The sequence below is a fragment of the Aquarana catesbeiana genome, linkage group LG04, assembly GCF_042186555.1.
Source record: "Aquarana catesbeiana isolate 2022-GZ linkage group LG04, ASM4218655v1, whole genome shotgun sequence".
Classification (NCBI taxonomy): Eukaryota; Metazoa; Chordata; class Amphibia; order Anura; family Ranidae; genus Aquarana; species Aquarana catesbeiana.
This window is the reverse complement of record NC_133327.1, coordinates 690,073,734-690,090,089: the sequence shown is the minus strand read 5'-3', so window position 1 is coordinate 690,090,089 and position 16,356 is coordinate 690,073,734. Positions and strand designations below refer to the sequence as shown.

Genomic DNA, 16,356 nt, shown 5'->3' with positions numbered 1-16,356 from the left:
TGGCCATACTGAAGTTTCCAAAATTTAAAACAAAAACATGCGGAGGGAGAAGGAGTGAAGTACAAGGAGCTGAATTTTGGAACTCCTTGCCTCTGAAACTGAGATTTGAGAATGACTTTTTGAAATTTCGAAAGAAATTGAAAACTGTACTTTTTATACAAGCTTTTGGAGTCACCCAATTTTTATTTGGGGTGTGATGGACAGGCTCCCTGGGTTTTATTCTGTATCTTGCTATGCTGGTTTGTTGGTTCTCTTAAGGTTTTTTAATGTCAATGTCCTTTTGTTTTTGCGCATCAAGGCCTTCGGGTAAGACTGCGTAGGTTAAGCATTTTAATAAATAAATAAATAAATATGACTCTGGTGACCCATAGCGAATACCTGCCTTCTTTTTAACTTCTAGCAGCTTATCGGAAAGTCTCAGGAGGTCTGAATCAAAGTGAACCTGTTGCCTTGACCTCAATGGACAATGCACAGATGCACTTTAGGGCTGAATTCCAGGAAAAACAACAAATGACCATTGTATTGGGGCTACCCCTACACTGCAGGGGGTTAAGTGTTTAGATATCTAGGTATGGTAATATGGATATTTTTACATAGTTACATTGGCCCAGCTTGGACCATACCATACCTGTGGGATCCCTCTAGAAGTTCCTCTAGGCACCACTACCACAGTGATCTCCACTAGCTTCCAGTTAAGGCACCGAGCGGCTTTTCATTAAATTAATACAAAGCATTCTCTGATTGGGCCAGGTAGAGAATGTGATGTCACCACCCTGCCTCTCCACTTGTCAGAGAACACTTTGCGTAGATTGAAAAAAATGCAAAATGATCTCTGAATGATGCCCCTGCCAAGTGGACGATCTCCTGTGTTCACAATGCATCAGGGCAGCCACTCGGCACAGGACCCAGAAGCTAGTGGAGGTCACTGTGGAGTAGCAGTGTAGTAAAGGTGTAGTAGCAGTGTCTACTCCAGTTTCTAAAGAAGGGTTTCTCAACCAGGGTTCTGTGGAACCTTAGGGTTCCTCCAGAGGTTGTTAGGGGTTCCAAGAGCAATTTCTGCACCTCAAATAAGCTCCCACTGACATCATTGATTTATTTAGCTATCTGTAAGGGGGTAATTCCTCCCAATGACCACAAGTGTAAGGAGCATTCTTCCCACTGACCATCACACTAATTTATCATAAGTTGTAGATATAGTCATTTTAGCAGGCGTTCCCTAAGACCAGAACATTATTTCAAGGGTTTCTCTGTGTAGAAATGGTTGAGAATGGCTGTTCTAGAGGGATCCTACAGGTATTGTGTATATACATATGTACATTGGCCCTAGCTGGTGACCAGTCCTTCGAAGCAGTTCTATTGGTCACAGGTGTTCTGACATCATCACGCACAATGCAGAGCCAGCAATCCTGCATGGTAAGTGAGGACCCACCAACAATCTGGAGCATCAGAGAGAAGGAATGAGCACTGGCTGCTGGGGGGGGGGGGGCAAGGGTCATTTTTTATATTTTTAGGGAGTTCAGCTTTAAAATCTACTTAAAGTTCCATAGCTTATACTCCAATATGAGCATTTTTTTTTTAATCACAACTTCATTGTGTATTTTTTTTTTTCATATACTGTAAGAAACAGGTTATGTCTCTTTATATTACTGTCTAGCTAGTTTTGCACATACATGTCTATTTTACTTCCTAATCGATTTTTTTCTCTTTCCCTGTAGAGTATCGGTGGAGGTCGCCAGCCTCCACATTACATCTATGACCCAGCGACGTTTGCCTTCCGTTCCCTTAGCACCATAAAGCCTATTAGCCCAATAGTACCTGTCGAAGAACCGTCTTGTGCCTACTAAAAAGAAGCCTCGTGGATTAATCTCAGGACCTTCATCATAGACCAATCAGCCTTCAGCAGCTCAAAGTCTCACTAAAAAAAAAAAAAGCAATAATGTTCCTTCTCAAGTTATTCTTTCTTTCGCTGTTTAATCTACTACCAGCACTGACACCTTGGATGTACTGTCATCAGGAGGACTTGAAGAGGAGAAATAGGAGAGGTGGACTTTGAAGACAAGTGGCGGCATTTGCTAGCAGAAGCTTTCAGTCTTTGATTAGTGTAGGAGGACTCGAATGAAGCCTAGGATCTTGATAGTTTTCGTTGATGTAAGTTTGGACATGAAATAAAGATATGTCAGTTCTTTATTATGAAGTAAAGCTTTGAAGGACACGAAGAAAATAAATCCAAAAATATTTAAGAGGTGTAGTAAGATATTGAAGATTGACGACAGTCTGGAGAAGAAAAGCAACGTGGATACCTACCTACATGTTCAGCCCAAAGAAGCATCTAGTGTTGGCGTTTTTAGAATGGAATTGTTGCAATTGACTGCTTTAAAAGCGTGCTTTGCCGATGGATGTACTCTAAAGCTAGAAAGATCTCAGCGTTCTCCTGTCGGACATGGTTTGGCCAATGTCAGATCTAGCATCTATGTGCTTTATGGCATAATTATATACTAGAGAAGTGTCCTTGATATTGTAGTGTTGCCACTTGTTTAAATGAGGATATTCTGACCACAACTGTGGAAATGGTCTGTAAGGTTCCCCCTATTTTTCGGGGTAGATACTGATGCAACAGGGTTACCAGGTCTAAAGTAACTTGAAGTACCACTCAAAACCAAAGTCAACTTCTGGTTCCTGCTGTGGGACACCCCATTAAAGATAACTCTGATTTGTTGAAGAGAGGTCACAAGGCAGGACAGAGGGAGGTGTTGAAGCAAATATTGCATTCTTCTCTTACCTGCTGGACCAGAGGTGACTTTATCGACATCCTACAACAGAAGGAATGTGCAGGGATATATTCAGGTTGTGGAAGGGCTCCTGAAATGTGAAATTACCAGACCAAATATTGTCCGTTTTATTGTTATGGCTCCATCCAGAAATGTTATCTTCATTCACTTAGATTCTTGCCTTGAGTTAAGAGCAGTGGTCTCCAAACTGCGGCCCTAAGGGGGGGGGGAGAGAGTCGGATGCGCCCCTTTGCTTGCCTTTATCTGGCCCTTGGGGCACTATTCCTCCCACTAATGAGACAATATTCTTCCAACTGACGCCAACAATGGGGCACTATTCCTCTCAATGATACCAACAATGGGGCACTATTCCTCCCAATGATACCAATGATGGGGCACTATTCCTCCACCTAATACCAAACGTGATGTTTAATCCAATTGATGCCTGGAAAATGTTCACTCCCGCTGGCCACAGTCCGGCCCCCCTAAAGTCTGAAGGACAAAAAACTTGCCCTTTGTTTAGAAAGTTTGGAGACCCCTGGTTAAGAGGAGCAGGAACACAGTCTGCCTATAACTTGTGTCTTCTAAGCCAAACTGGTCAAATTTTATGTTGTGATCCCAAAAGTCAGGGTACCATTTTCTGACACCTCACAAATGTTAAGTTTTCATTGAGACCCTAAAACTTTATCTTGGAAACTAATTTGGGGTCTCGACCCACCAGTTTCTTTAACTAGGCTCTAGGCCACCATGAGTTTGCCATCTTCCATTTGGGGTCTTGACCCACCGGTTGGTCACCTAGGCTCTAGGCCACCATGAGTTTGCCATCTTCCATTTGGGGTCTTGACCCACCAGTTGGTCACCTAGGCTCTAGGCCACCATTAGTTTGCCATCTTCCATTTGGGGTCTTGACCCACCGGTTGGTCACCTAGGCTCTAGGCCATCATGAGTTTGCCATCTTCCATTTGGGGTCTTGACCCACCAGTTGGTTACCTAGGTATATAAGATTTAAAAATAAGTTTGCCATGTTCCATCATAAAAAAAACAACTTTTAGACTAGATGTCTTGGAATAATCCTTGCCAGGCTCTCTGGAGAATTATTTCTGCTTATTCAGCAAGTTTCCAAAGGTCCAAGTGTTGTAGCAACCTTCTATGTGCAATACATACTTGCTGCTTTAATTTACATCATCTTTGTACTGTTCTTATAGATACCTCCCATCAGTCCTTTTATTTTAATACAATGGAACCTCTATTATACATTCCCCAGTCTTAGTTTCTCCTCAATTTACTCGTTTTATGGACCTGGTTTGGTCCCTGTTTTGTCCATGTCCTGCTGTTTAAGCCCAAACTGTCCCTGGTAGGCTGATTTGCTATAGTGGAAGGAACACTCGCACAGAATTATGGCCTCCAAACTGCATTCCTCCAGCTGTTGAAGAACTGCATGTCCCATGAGGCACCGCAAGACTGACAGCCACAGGCATGACTCCAGGGCCTGATAGGACTTGTAGTTCCTCAACAGCTAGAGGGTTATAATTTGGACCCCAGCTTGTTGCCTTCTTTAGCAATTGTTAGATGATGGTGTTCTACCAAAGTTTGTAAATAATTGTGTTTAATCAATGTGTGAATAATTGCTGATGACTTCAGAAAAACTGTCAATTCCTTTGAGAAGCCATTGGGTGATTTCTCTTTTATCTAATGTTCATATAAATCCAAATTTAATCTTGGGCAATATTTATATCTTCAGTATGTAGAAGTTTGGATTTAGGGTGATGTCATTAATTGGCTAACTACAAAGATTGAAGTGCAGATTTTCAAGGCGCTCTGGCCTCTTCTTCTGGCAATATTGTATATTATCGAGAAACTTGCACCTAAAACTTTAGTTAGCCAACAAATGGGATTCCCGCTGATTCCAAACTTCTACTTTTGCTGATGGCCAACATGGCCCAACACCCAGCTGATACATCTTGCATGGCCACACAACTGAAAATTGGCCAACAGCTACCAGTGTAAGTTTGGGCTCTTTGCTTTTCCATCATTTACAGCTCTATAAGATCTTTATCCTAAAGTTTTCCCGTCATCCTAACCCAGCTCTACACCACAATGCCATCACTCTTTCCTGATGCATTGATGGACCCCACACTCTGTTAGGTCATAGAATGGCAGGTGGTCCACTTTTAGGAAATCTTTGTTTGTCTGAAAGTTTTTGGCAAGTGAAGGTACATCTGCTGTGTAAAAAGGAAATTGTGCTGGCCACATTTTAACCCAGAAGCTACCTTCTTATTAATGTACAAAGTCATATATTTTACTCTCTAAATACTTTGAACTCTGGAGCACCAGCTGAAGATCCTCGCACAATCACAGCTATACTAAAGTATTAAAATAGTATTAACAGCGTATGCACTTTATCAGATATTTAGACGGCCTTTTACAAAGTTCAGTGTTTGTTGCTTTATGTTAAATGTTACTTTTTGAAAACACATTTGAGATGATGGTGATCTGGAAAGGTGAGGACACGCATTGGTCCAATGGTGGCTCCAGTGATGACAGTAGAGTGGAGTTCATAAAAAGCATACCCTATAATATATTGGGCTATATAATAAAGCAGGGGTCTCCAAATTATGGCCCGGAAAAAGATTTTATCTGGCCCCGTAGCAAGGGTCAGTGGCATATGCTCAATGTGTACAGATTCAGGATTGAGGTCATCAGAGGCTGCCTATGGTCTCCACTTCAACTCCCCCCAACATGCACCTGGATAATGTAAAGGTTGACTCCTATGTGGACCCTGATGTAAGGAGGGACTCTCATGGGAACCCTAATGTAAGGGGTGGACTTACATTGGTGGCCAGTGGAAAGAATGCCGTTTACATTGGTGGCCAGTGTAAAGAATGCTCCTTACATTGGTGGCCAGTGGGGAGAATGCCTATTACATTGGTGGACAATAAGAAAAATGCTCCTTACATTGGTGGCCAATGGGAAGAATGCCTCATATATTGGTCGCCAGTGGAAAGAATGCCATTTACATTGCTGGCCAGTATAAAGAATGCTGATTACATTGGTGGCCAGTGGGGAGAATGCCCCTTACATTGGTGGACACTGGACATTAAGAAAAAATGCTCCTTACATTGGTGGCCAGTGGGAAGAATGCCTCATATATTGGTGACCAATGGAAAGAATGCCCTTTACGTTGGTGGTCAGTGGGAAGAATGCTCCTTATATTGGTGTCCAGTGGGGAGAATGCTCCTTACATTGGTGGCCAGTGGAAAGAATGCCCTTTACGTTGGTGGCTAGTGGGAAGAATGTCTCTTACATTGGTGTCCAGTGGGAAGAATGCCCTTTATATTAGTGACCAGTGAAAAGAATGCTCCTTACAGTGGTGGCCAGCGGGGAAAATGCTCCTCACATTGGTGATCAGTGAGAAGAATGCTCCTTACATTGGTGTCCAGTGGGAAGAATGCTCCTTACATTGGTGATCAGTGGGAAGAATGCTCCTTACATTGGTGGCCAGTGGAAAGAATGCCCTTTACGTTGGTGGCCAGTGTGAAGAATGCTCCTTACATTGGTGGCCAGTGGGAAGAATGCTCCTTACATTGGTGATCAGTGGGAAGAATGCTCCTTACATTGGTGGCCAGTGGGAAGAATGTTCCTTACATTGGTGATCAGTGTGAAGAATGTTCCTTACATTGGGGATCAGTGTGAAGAATGTTCCTTACATTGGTGATCAGTGGGAAGAATGTTCCTTACATTGGGGATCAGTGGGAAGAATGTTCCTTACATTGGTGATCAGTGAGAAGAATGTCCCTTACATTGGTGATCAGTGAGAAGAATGTTCCTTACATTGGTGATCAGTGAGAAGAATGTTCCTTACATTGGTGATCAGTGAGAAGAATGTTCCTTACATTGGTGATCAGTGGGAAGAATGTTCCTTACATTGGTGATCAGTGGGAAGAATGCTCCTTACATTGGTGGCCAGTGGAAAGAATGCCCTTTACGTTGGTGGCCAGTGGGAAGAATGTTCCTTACATTGGGGATCAGTGGGAAGAATGTTCCTTACATTGGTGATCAGTGAGAAGAATGTCCCTTACATTGGTGATCAGTGAGAAGAATGTTCCTTACATTGGTGATCAGTGAGAAGAATGTCCCTTACATTGGTGATCAGTGGGAAGAATGTTCCTTACATTGGTGATCAGTGAGAAGAATGTTCCTTACATTGGTGATCAGTGGGAAGAATGTTCCTTACATTGGTGATCAGTGGGAAGAATGCTCCTTACATTGGTGATCAGTGAGAAGAATGCTCCTTACATTGGTGATCAGTGTGAAGAATATTCCTTACATTGGTGATCAGTGGGAAGAATGTTCCTTACATTGGTGATCAGTGAGAAGAATGTCCCTTACATTGGTGATCAGTGAGAAGAATGTTCCTTACATTGGTGATCAGTGAGAAGAATGTTCCTTACATTGGTGATCAGTGAGAAGAATGTTCCTTACATTGGTGATCAGTGAGAAGAATGTTCCTTACATTGGTGATCAGTGAGAAGAATGTTCCTTACATTGGTGATCAGTGAGAAGAATGTTCCTTACATTGGTGATCAGTGGGAAGAAAGTTCCTTACATTGGTGATCAGTGAGAAGAATGTTCCTTACATTGGTGATCAGTGGGAAGAATGTTCCTTACATTGGTGATCAGTGGGAAGAATGCTCCTTACATTGGTGGCCAGTGGAAAGAATGCCCTTTACGTTGGTGGCCAGGGGGAAGAATGCTCCTTACATTGGTGGCCAGTGGGAAGAATGCTCCTTACATTGGTGGCCAGTGGGAAGAATGTTCCTTACATTGGTGATCAGTGAGAAGAATGTTCCTTACATTGGTGATCAGTGAGAAGAATGTTCCTTACATTGGTGATCGGTGTGAAGAATGTTCCTTACATTGGTGATCAGTGAGAAGAATGTTCCTTACATTGGTGATCAGTGAGAAGAATGTTCCTTACATTGGTGATCAGTGAGAAGAATGTTCCTTACATTGGTGATCAGTGAGAAGAATGTTCCTTACATTGGTGATCAGTGAGAAGAATGTTCCTTACATTGGTGATCAGTGGGAAGAATGTTCCTTACATTGGTGATCAGTGGGAAGAATGTTCCTTACATTGGTGATCAGTGAGAAGAATGTTCCTTACATTGGTGATCAGTGGGAAGAATGCTCCTTACATTGGTGATCAGTGGGAAGAATGCTCCTTACATTGGTGATCAGTGGGAAGAATGCTCCTTACATTGGTGGCTAGTGGAAAGAATGCTCCTTACATTGGTGGCCACGGGGAAGAATGGTCCTTACGTTGGTGGTCAGTGAGAAGAATGTCCCTTACATTGGTGATCAGTGGGAAGAATGCTCCTTACATTGGTGGCTAGTGGAAAGAATGCTCCTTACATTGGTGGCCAGTAGAAAGAATGCTCCTTACATTGGTGGCCAGTGGAGAGAATGCTCCTTAGTTTGGTGGTCAGTGGAGAGAATGCTCCTTACTTTGGTGGTCAGTGGAGAGAATGCTCCTTACTTTGGTGGCCAGTGGAGAGAATGCTCCTTACATTGGTGGCCAGTGGAAAGAATGCTCCTTACATTGGTGGCCAGTGGAAAGAATGCTCCTTACATTGGTGGCCAGTGGAGAGAATGCTCCTTACATTGGTGGCCAGTGGAAAGAATGCTCCTTACATTGGTGGCCAGTGGAAAGAATGCTCCTTACATTGGTGGCCAGTGGAAAGAATGCTCCTTACATTGGTGGCCAGTGGAGAGAATGCTCCTTACATTGGTGCCCAGTAAGAAAAATGCTCTTTACATTGGTGTCCAGCGGGAACAATGCCTCATATTTTGGTGGCCATTGAAAAGAATGCCCCTTACACTGGTGGTCAGTGGAAAGAATGCCCCTTACACTGGTGGTCAGTGGAAAGAATCCCCCTTACATTGGTGGCCCATGGGAGGAATTTCCCCTTTCAGACAGCTAACCAAGATCATTGGGTTCATAGAGCTGGCTTTGACAGGTGCTGTTGGCTCTGGAGCTATGTAGGCATTATTAGATGGAAGGTCAACCAGCCACAGCACAAGAAGCTCTAGCAACCTCTTGAGGAGCCCCAGTTGAGAATGGTGGACCCTTATGTTACATTGTTTCCAAATTATTATTTTGTATTTCATAAAAATGTCCAAGCTGGAAAGTGTACGTTTCTCACACAGCCTACAACTCCCAACGATGGTTGTGATAAATTCTGGGGACCTCCACTTGGCATGGGGCCAAGGAATGCACTTTAAAATACATTTTCACTCCTGAGCTGACTTTTGTGGTCAGCGGCCATGATACAATCTTGTCGAATAAGCAGAAATAATTTGTTGGTAAAAGAGACCGTTGCGCCTTTAGGTGGCTTAGGGTTTGACCACCCGTTGAATTAGCACAATCCCCTTCAGGAATACCCCTCCCCCCTCCATTGATCGGATGTATTTTGAATAGCCCTACATGGCGGCACGCACTCGTATAGCTGCTAAACTATTTTTGTACACGTATTTTTGTACTAGAGGTGTGTTATTTTTAAATCTAGCGGCTTTTCTAGGAGACTAAGAACGCAGGTAATCACTTCGTACATCAAAAGCTTATAAAAAAAAAAAAAAAAAGGGTCTTTTTTTTTTTTTTTTTTTTCGAAGGGGTGTTCAGATTCGCTGCTTACCGTACTGCCTCTGAAAAGGATTTTATTTTATTTTTGTTGTTGAAAAAAATAAAAAATAAAAAAAAAGTGCCACTTATTTCTCCCACTGTGATTAGAAGCGGTCACGTTGAGCACTCTACGAACGTCCTGCGTGTATGAGGACGCCGCGCCGGGAGGTCTGGTGGAAGAATTTGCCGGCAGTGGAACGCCGAGGTGAGCTCTGATTTCACAGGAGGACTTTGTTTCGTGACACGGATGTATCTGATTGGCTGCAGTGGGGACCACCACCCCTCCCCCCCCCCCCCCCCGGCTGGCTACATGACATTACTCCTAGAAGTACCTGGGACATGTCTGTCGGTGTATCTGGGGTCCAATGAGGATCTCTGTAAGATTGTCGGAAAGCAGGGAAATAAAAACAACTTTGTCTGGAATGGCGGCTTCTTGTCTTTTGTTATTCCAGGGGAGCTCCGCCCCACCCCGCCCCATCCCGCCCCCAAGGAGCTACTGAGATTTCTGGGATCTTCTACTGTGCAGATGGGTAACTCACCCTTCACAATATACCATCAGCTTTAGCTTTACCCAATATCCCTCAGTAACTTGTTATGCTAAACTCAACGACCGGAGAGAGAGTTTAGGGGTGCAGGACACCATGGGGCACTGTACAGCCTCCCTGACAAGGCCCCCCTTAAACATCCAGAGGACAATTATGAAGCAGGCCATAGTGAATTGTGGGTGCAGCAAAACTGTACTAACAGTGGGAGGGGTTTAAAAATGAATCCTACATACAGAGTGCAGGTGTCAGGAGTATATAACAAAGAGTGCAGGTGTCAGGAGTATGTGTCGTACAGAGTACAGGTGTCAGGAGTATGTATTGTACAGAGTGCAGGGGTCAGGAGTATTTAACATACAGAGCACATGTGTCAGGAGTATGTATTGTACAGAGTACATGTGTCAGGATTTTCTACTGTACAGAGTGCAGGTGTCAGGAGTATATTGCACAGAGTGCAGGGGTCAGGAGTATGTATTGTACAGAGTGCAGGGGTCAGGAGTATGTATCGTACAGAGTGCAGGGGTCAGGAGTATGTATTGTACAGAGTGCAGGGGTCAGGAGTATGTATTGTACAGAGTGCAGGGGTCAGGAGTATGTATTGTACAGAGTGCAGGGGTCAGGAGTATGTATCGTACAGAGTGCAGGGGTCAGGAGTATGTATCGTACAGAGTGCAGGGGTCAGGAGTATGTATCGTACAGAGTGCAGGTGTCAGGAGTATGTATTGTACAGAGTGCAGGGGTCAGGAGTATTTACCTTACAGAGCACATGTGTCAGGAGTATGTATTGTACAGAGTACATGTGTCAGGATTTTCTACTGTACAGAGTGCAGGGGTCAGGAGTATGTATTGTACAAAGTGCAGGTGTCAGGAGTATGTATTGTACAGAGTGCAGGGGTCAGGAGTATGTATTGTACAGAGTGCAGGGGTCAGGAGTATGTATTGTACAAAGTGCAGGTGTCAGGAGTATGTATCGTACAGAGTGCAGGGGTCAGGAGTATGTATCGTACAGAGTGCAGGGGTCAGGAGTATGTATTGTACAGAGTGCAGGGGTCAGGAGTATGTATCGTACAGAGTGCAGGGGTCAGGAGTATGTATCGTACAGAGTGCAGGTGTCAGGAGTATGTATTGTACAGAGTGCAGGGGTCAGGAGTATTTACCTTACAGAGCACATGTGTCAGGAGTATGTATTGTACAGAGTACATGTGTCAGGATTTTCTACTGTACAGAGTGCAGGGGTCAGGAGTATGTATTGTACAAAGTGCAGGTGTCAGGAGTATGTATTGTACAGAGTGCAGGGGTCAGGAGTATGTATTGTACAGAGTGCAGGGGTCAGGAGTATGTATTGTACAAAGTGCAGGTGTCAGGAGTATGTATTGTACAGAGTGCAGGGGTCAGGAGTATGTATCGTACAGAGTGCAGATGTCAGGAGTAACTGTCCGAGTCACTTAGTATTACTTCTCCTGCTCTCAGAAGCAAAGAAAATCCCCCTCTCTGACCCGGGTCCTCCTGCTGAATTACTGGGGCACAGGGACCTTTATTAGAACTGCTGGAAGCCATGACAATATTCCGCCTGAGCCCTGTGGAAAATAAAAATTCCCTTCTCTCTTGATGCCCCCCCCCCCCCACTGGACTAATAGGGTCAGGGCCCAGTACAAGAGGGCCAGCTCTACCCCCCATCAGAAGCCAAGGTGCAAGATACCCAAAAACGGGCACAAAAAAGAGGGAAGGGGCACAATATGGCCACTAGATGGAGCTGATAATCAAAAGAAATGAATACTTCACTATGATTGTCAGCTCCATCTAGTGGCCATAATATGCTATTTTCCTGATCCTCCTCTAGTCTGTAAAAAGCCTAACACTCGACCTGATGAGAAAAGAGCCTAATAACATTTGTTTTTGCCCCCATTGACACAGAACGAAGGTACACGCTGTTCACAGGATGAATAGTTCTGTGGATTGTTATTATAAATATAGAGTTTAGGATCATTTTAAGATATAACATCATGAACGGGATGGCAGTACAGAATGAGTATTGTACAGGAAACAATACAATCATTACAGGCGTTCTAATGTTATAATGTAAAGTTATTCAAATCCGCATTAAACCCAAAACCAAAAATGTCGTCATATATATTGCAGCTTATCAATCATTAGACGAGGCGGCCGCATTCGTTGTTTTTTTTTAGGCTTTTCTTACACTGTTTTTACCTGGTGATCTGGCCATTAACACACCTCCTATATTAGAGCCCCCCCCCCCTCCACTCTGGATGAAGGAGCACAGGGGGCACCTTTTGGACAGCAGCATTGTCAGTCTGGGGGGGGGGGGGTGAGTGTTAGATGGACTAGCAGATTTACATACACTAACAACAAACTGAAGCCAAACTTCAGCTCACACTTTATAATCAGTTACAGTTTTTTCTTTCTTTTGGATTAAAGGTTTTACATTCTTAACCCCTCCAATACCGGGCACCCCCCCCCCCCCCTCCTTCCTGCCCAGGCCAATCCTCAGCTTTCAGCGCTCTCACACCTTGAATGACAATTACTCGGTCATGTAACGCTGTACACACAGGACGTTTTTATCATTTTCTTTCACAGAAATAGAACTTTCTATTGGTGGTTTTAAATCACCTCTGGAGGCTTTTATTTTTTGCTATAGAAAAAAGCATGAAAATTTTGAACATTTTCTTTGTTTCTGTTATACAATTTTGCAAATAAAAAAAATCTTTCTTCACAAATTTTGGTCAAAATGTATTCTGCTATATATCTTTGGTGAAAATATCCCCAGATCAGTGTCTATTATTTAGTCTGTAGGAAAGTTATAGAGAGAGACCGCACACTATGGGAGATATACACAGTTGTGCTCATAAGTTTACACACCCTGGCAGAATTTATGTTTTCTTGGCCATTTTTCAGAGAATATGAATGATAACGCAAAAACTTTTCTCTCACTCATGGTTAGTGTTTGGCTGAAGCCATTTATTATCAATCAGCTGTGTTTACTCTTTTTATATCATAATCACAACAGAAACTACCCAAATGACCCTGATCAAAAGTTTACATACCCCGGTGATTTTGGCCTGATAACATGCACACAAGTTGACACTAAGGCTCGATTCACACAGGGGCAACACGACTTCAGTGCGACTTTAACGCGACTTCAACGCGACTTCAGCGCGACTTTAAGCAAATTACAACGCGACTTCAAGTCGCCTCCAGGACAGGCGACTTTGGCTGTGGCCAATCACAGGATAATCAGCTCTCTGGGAGGGAGGGGTTTGCCTGGGCAAACTAAATTTTTTCCCTGTAAAGTCGCTTGACTGTAGATAGAGATCCGACTTGGAGGAGACTTCCATTGATTTCTATGGTACAGGTCGCCTACCAAGTCGGATCCAAGTAGTACAGGGAGTACGCTCTGAAGTCAGAGCGACTTCAGTAGTGTCTATTAAGACGCTCTGATTCCCTGTAATGTGAATCTCTTCTTGGGGCGACTTGGGGCGACTTGAGGGCTAGTGTGAACCGAGCCAAAGGGGTTTAAATGGCTATTAAAGGTAACCATCCTCCCCTGTGATCTGTTTGCTTGTAATTAGTGTGTGTGTATAAAGGTCAATGAGTTTCTGGACTCCTGACAGACCCTTGCATCTTTCATCCAGTGCTGAACTGACGTTTCTGGATTCTGAGTCAGGGGGAAAGCAAAAGAATTGTCAAAGTATCTGTGGGAAAAAGTAGTTGAACTGTATAAAACAGGAAAGGGATATAAAAAGATATCCAAGGAATTGAGAATGCCAATCAGCAGTGTTCAAACTCTAATCAAGAAGTGGAAAATGAGGGGTTCTGTTGAAACCAAACCACGGTCAGGTAGACCAACTAAAATTTCAGCCACAACTGCCAGGAAAATTGTTCGGGATGCAAAGAAAACCCACAAATAACTTCAGGTGAAATACATGACTCTCTGAAAACATATGGTGTGGCTGTTTCAAGATACACAATAAGGAGGCACTTGAAGAAAGATGGGCTGCATGGTCGAGTCTCCAGAAGAAAGCCATTACTATGCAAATGCCGCAAAGTATCCCGCTTACAATACGCCAAACAGCACAGAGACAAGCCTCAAACCTTCCACCACAAAGTCATTTGGAGTGATGAGACCAAAACTGAGCTTTTTGGCCACAACCATAAACACTACATTTGGAGAGGAGTCAACAAGGCCTATGATGAAAGGTCCACCATCCCTACTGTGAAACACGGAGGTGGATCGCTGATGTTTTGTGGATGTGTGAGCTACAAAGGCACAGGAAATTTGGTCAAAATTGATGGCAAGATGAACGCAGTATTTTATCATAAAATACTGGAGGAACATTTCCATTCATCAGCCAGGAAGCTGCGCATGGGACGTACTTGGACATTCCAACATGACAATTATCCAACACAAGGCCAAGTCCACCTGTCATTGGCTACAGCAGAATAAAGTGAAGGTTCTGGAGTGGTCATCTCAGTCTCCTGACCTCAATACCATTGAGCCCCTCTGGGGAGATCTCAAACGTGCCGTTCATGGAAGACAGCCCAAGAATTTATAGGAACTGGAAGCTTTTTGCCAAGAGGAACCATCTGAGAAGATAAAGAGCCTCATCCACAAATACCACAAAAGACTTCAAGCTGTGAAGGTAAAGGGGGCAATACATGGTATTAAGAACTGGGGTATGTAAACTTTTGATCAGGGTCATTTGGGTAGTTTCTGTTGTGATTATGATATAAAAAGAGTAAACACAGCTGACTGATAATAAATGGCTTCAACCAAACACTAACCATGAGTGAGAGAAAAGATTTTGTGTTATCATTTATATTCTCTGAAAAATGGCCAAGAAATCATAAATTCTGCCAGGGTATGTAAACATATGAGCACAACTGTATATCTAAAAAATCGATCAATCCTGATGTACTGGCGGCCAATCTCATTTCTTGAGACCCGAAAACGCCAGGACAGTACAAATGACACCGGTACAGTACAGCGTCATCATATATACGGTTGTGGTGGTGATCAGGGACACAAAACTGACAGTATGTAAAAAATTGTTTTAAAAAAATGTTTTTTTTTCAACTTCTTAATTTTCCAAAAAAATTTTACAAAAAATACAACTTAAAAAAACTCGCCATCCCTCTTACTAAATACCTTGGACTGTCTACTTTCCAAAAAGGGTTCATTTGGGGGGTATTTGAATTGTCCTGGTGTTTTCGGGTCTGAAGAAAAATTACAACTTAAAAAAAAACTTCCTATGCCTCTTACTAAATACCTTGGAATATCTAAAATTATTTTCCAAAAATGGGTCATTTTGTAAATATTTTTTTTCAAATTTTTATACATTTTTTTTCTTTTTTTTTATTACATTTTCTTTTTCTTTTTTTTTTACTTTTTTTTTTTTTTTTACATACAGTCACAAGAGCAACACAGTGTTAGTATAGGTGATCGGGAATATTATTATTTTATTTTATTTTTTGCACTATGATTGCATTGAATTTTACAGTTATGAGCAACCATTTTTTTTCTGACATAATATTACTCATTTAGTGTTTATGATTAGCTGTGATTGGCTACAGCTAATCACATGATACAGGTGGGCTGTGATTGGCCCTGTCTGTACCATGTGATCACCAATCACAGGGCCCATCAAACGTACACATTGAATGGCGAGAATCGAAGCCTTTTATTGTGGACACCTGTCATGTGATCTGCCACAGTGATCACATGGTACTGGCAGCAGGCTGGTACTGCGATCTGTCATGTGCTGCGTGTGTTTTTTTTCTGAAGAAGAAAATATATTACAGCGCACACATGCAAAAAAGACATTTACCTCAAGCAAGGCTAGTTTAAAACACCTAAGCATTTCTAGAAAAACATTTTCAAAAATATGGGGATTTGGTCACACTATATTGCTATATGGGGCTAAGCCCACTTACTGCGACAAAGTACCCCATAATCAGTGGGTCCTACACTATCCATGGAGTGGGAGAACCTGCATCTCTGAACCATGAGAACCATGAGAGTGTCCACTTGTGTCATGGGTGGAGACCTTATGATTCTCCCATTTAGAAGAGTGCAATGCTCTCATGGTTCAGAGATGCAGGTTCTCCCACTCCATGGATAGTGTAGGACCCACTGATTATGGGGTACTTTGTCGCAGTAAGTGGGCTTAGCCCCATATAGCAATATAGTGTGACCAAATCCCCATATTTTTGAAAATGTTTTTCTAGAAATGCTTAGGTGTTTTAAACTAGCCTTGCTTGAGGTAAATGTCTTTTTTGCATGTGTGCGCTGTAATATATTTTCTTCTACTGTACGGTCTTATGGCTGCACCATCTTTAATGCATTTTTTAG

At 42.9% G+C, this 16,356-nt stretch overlaps 1 protein-coding gene across 2 annotated transcripts in view; it reads left to right on the top strand.

Annotated features, from left to right (window-relative positions):
* The window catches only part of LOC141141076 (uncharacterized), a 113,256-nt gene extending 100,532 nt beyond the window's left edge, over window positions 1–12,724 (top strand). For both annotated transcript variants that reach the window (XM_073628770.1, XM_073628769.1), the window contains one exon: window positions 1,716–12,724. In XM_073628770.1, coding sequence (XP_073484871.1) covers window positions 1,716–1,844 — 129 coding nt within the window. In that variant the 3' untranslated portion in view covers window positions 1,845–12,724. The remainder of the gene's footprint in view (window positions 1–1,715) is intronic.
* Window positions 12,725–16,356: the final 3,632 nt, after the last annotated feature.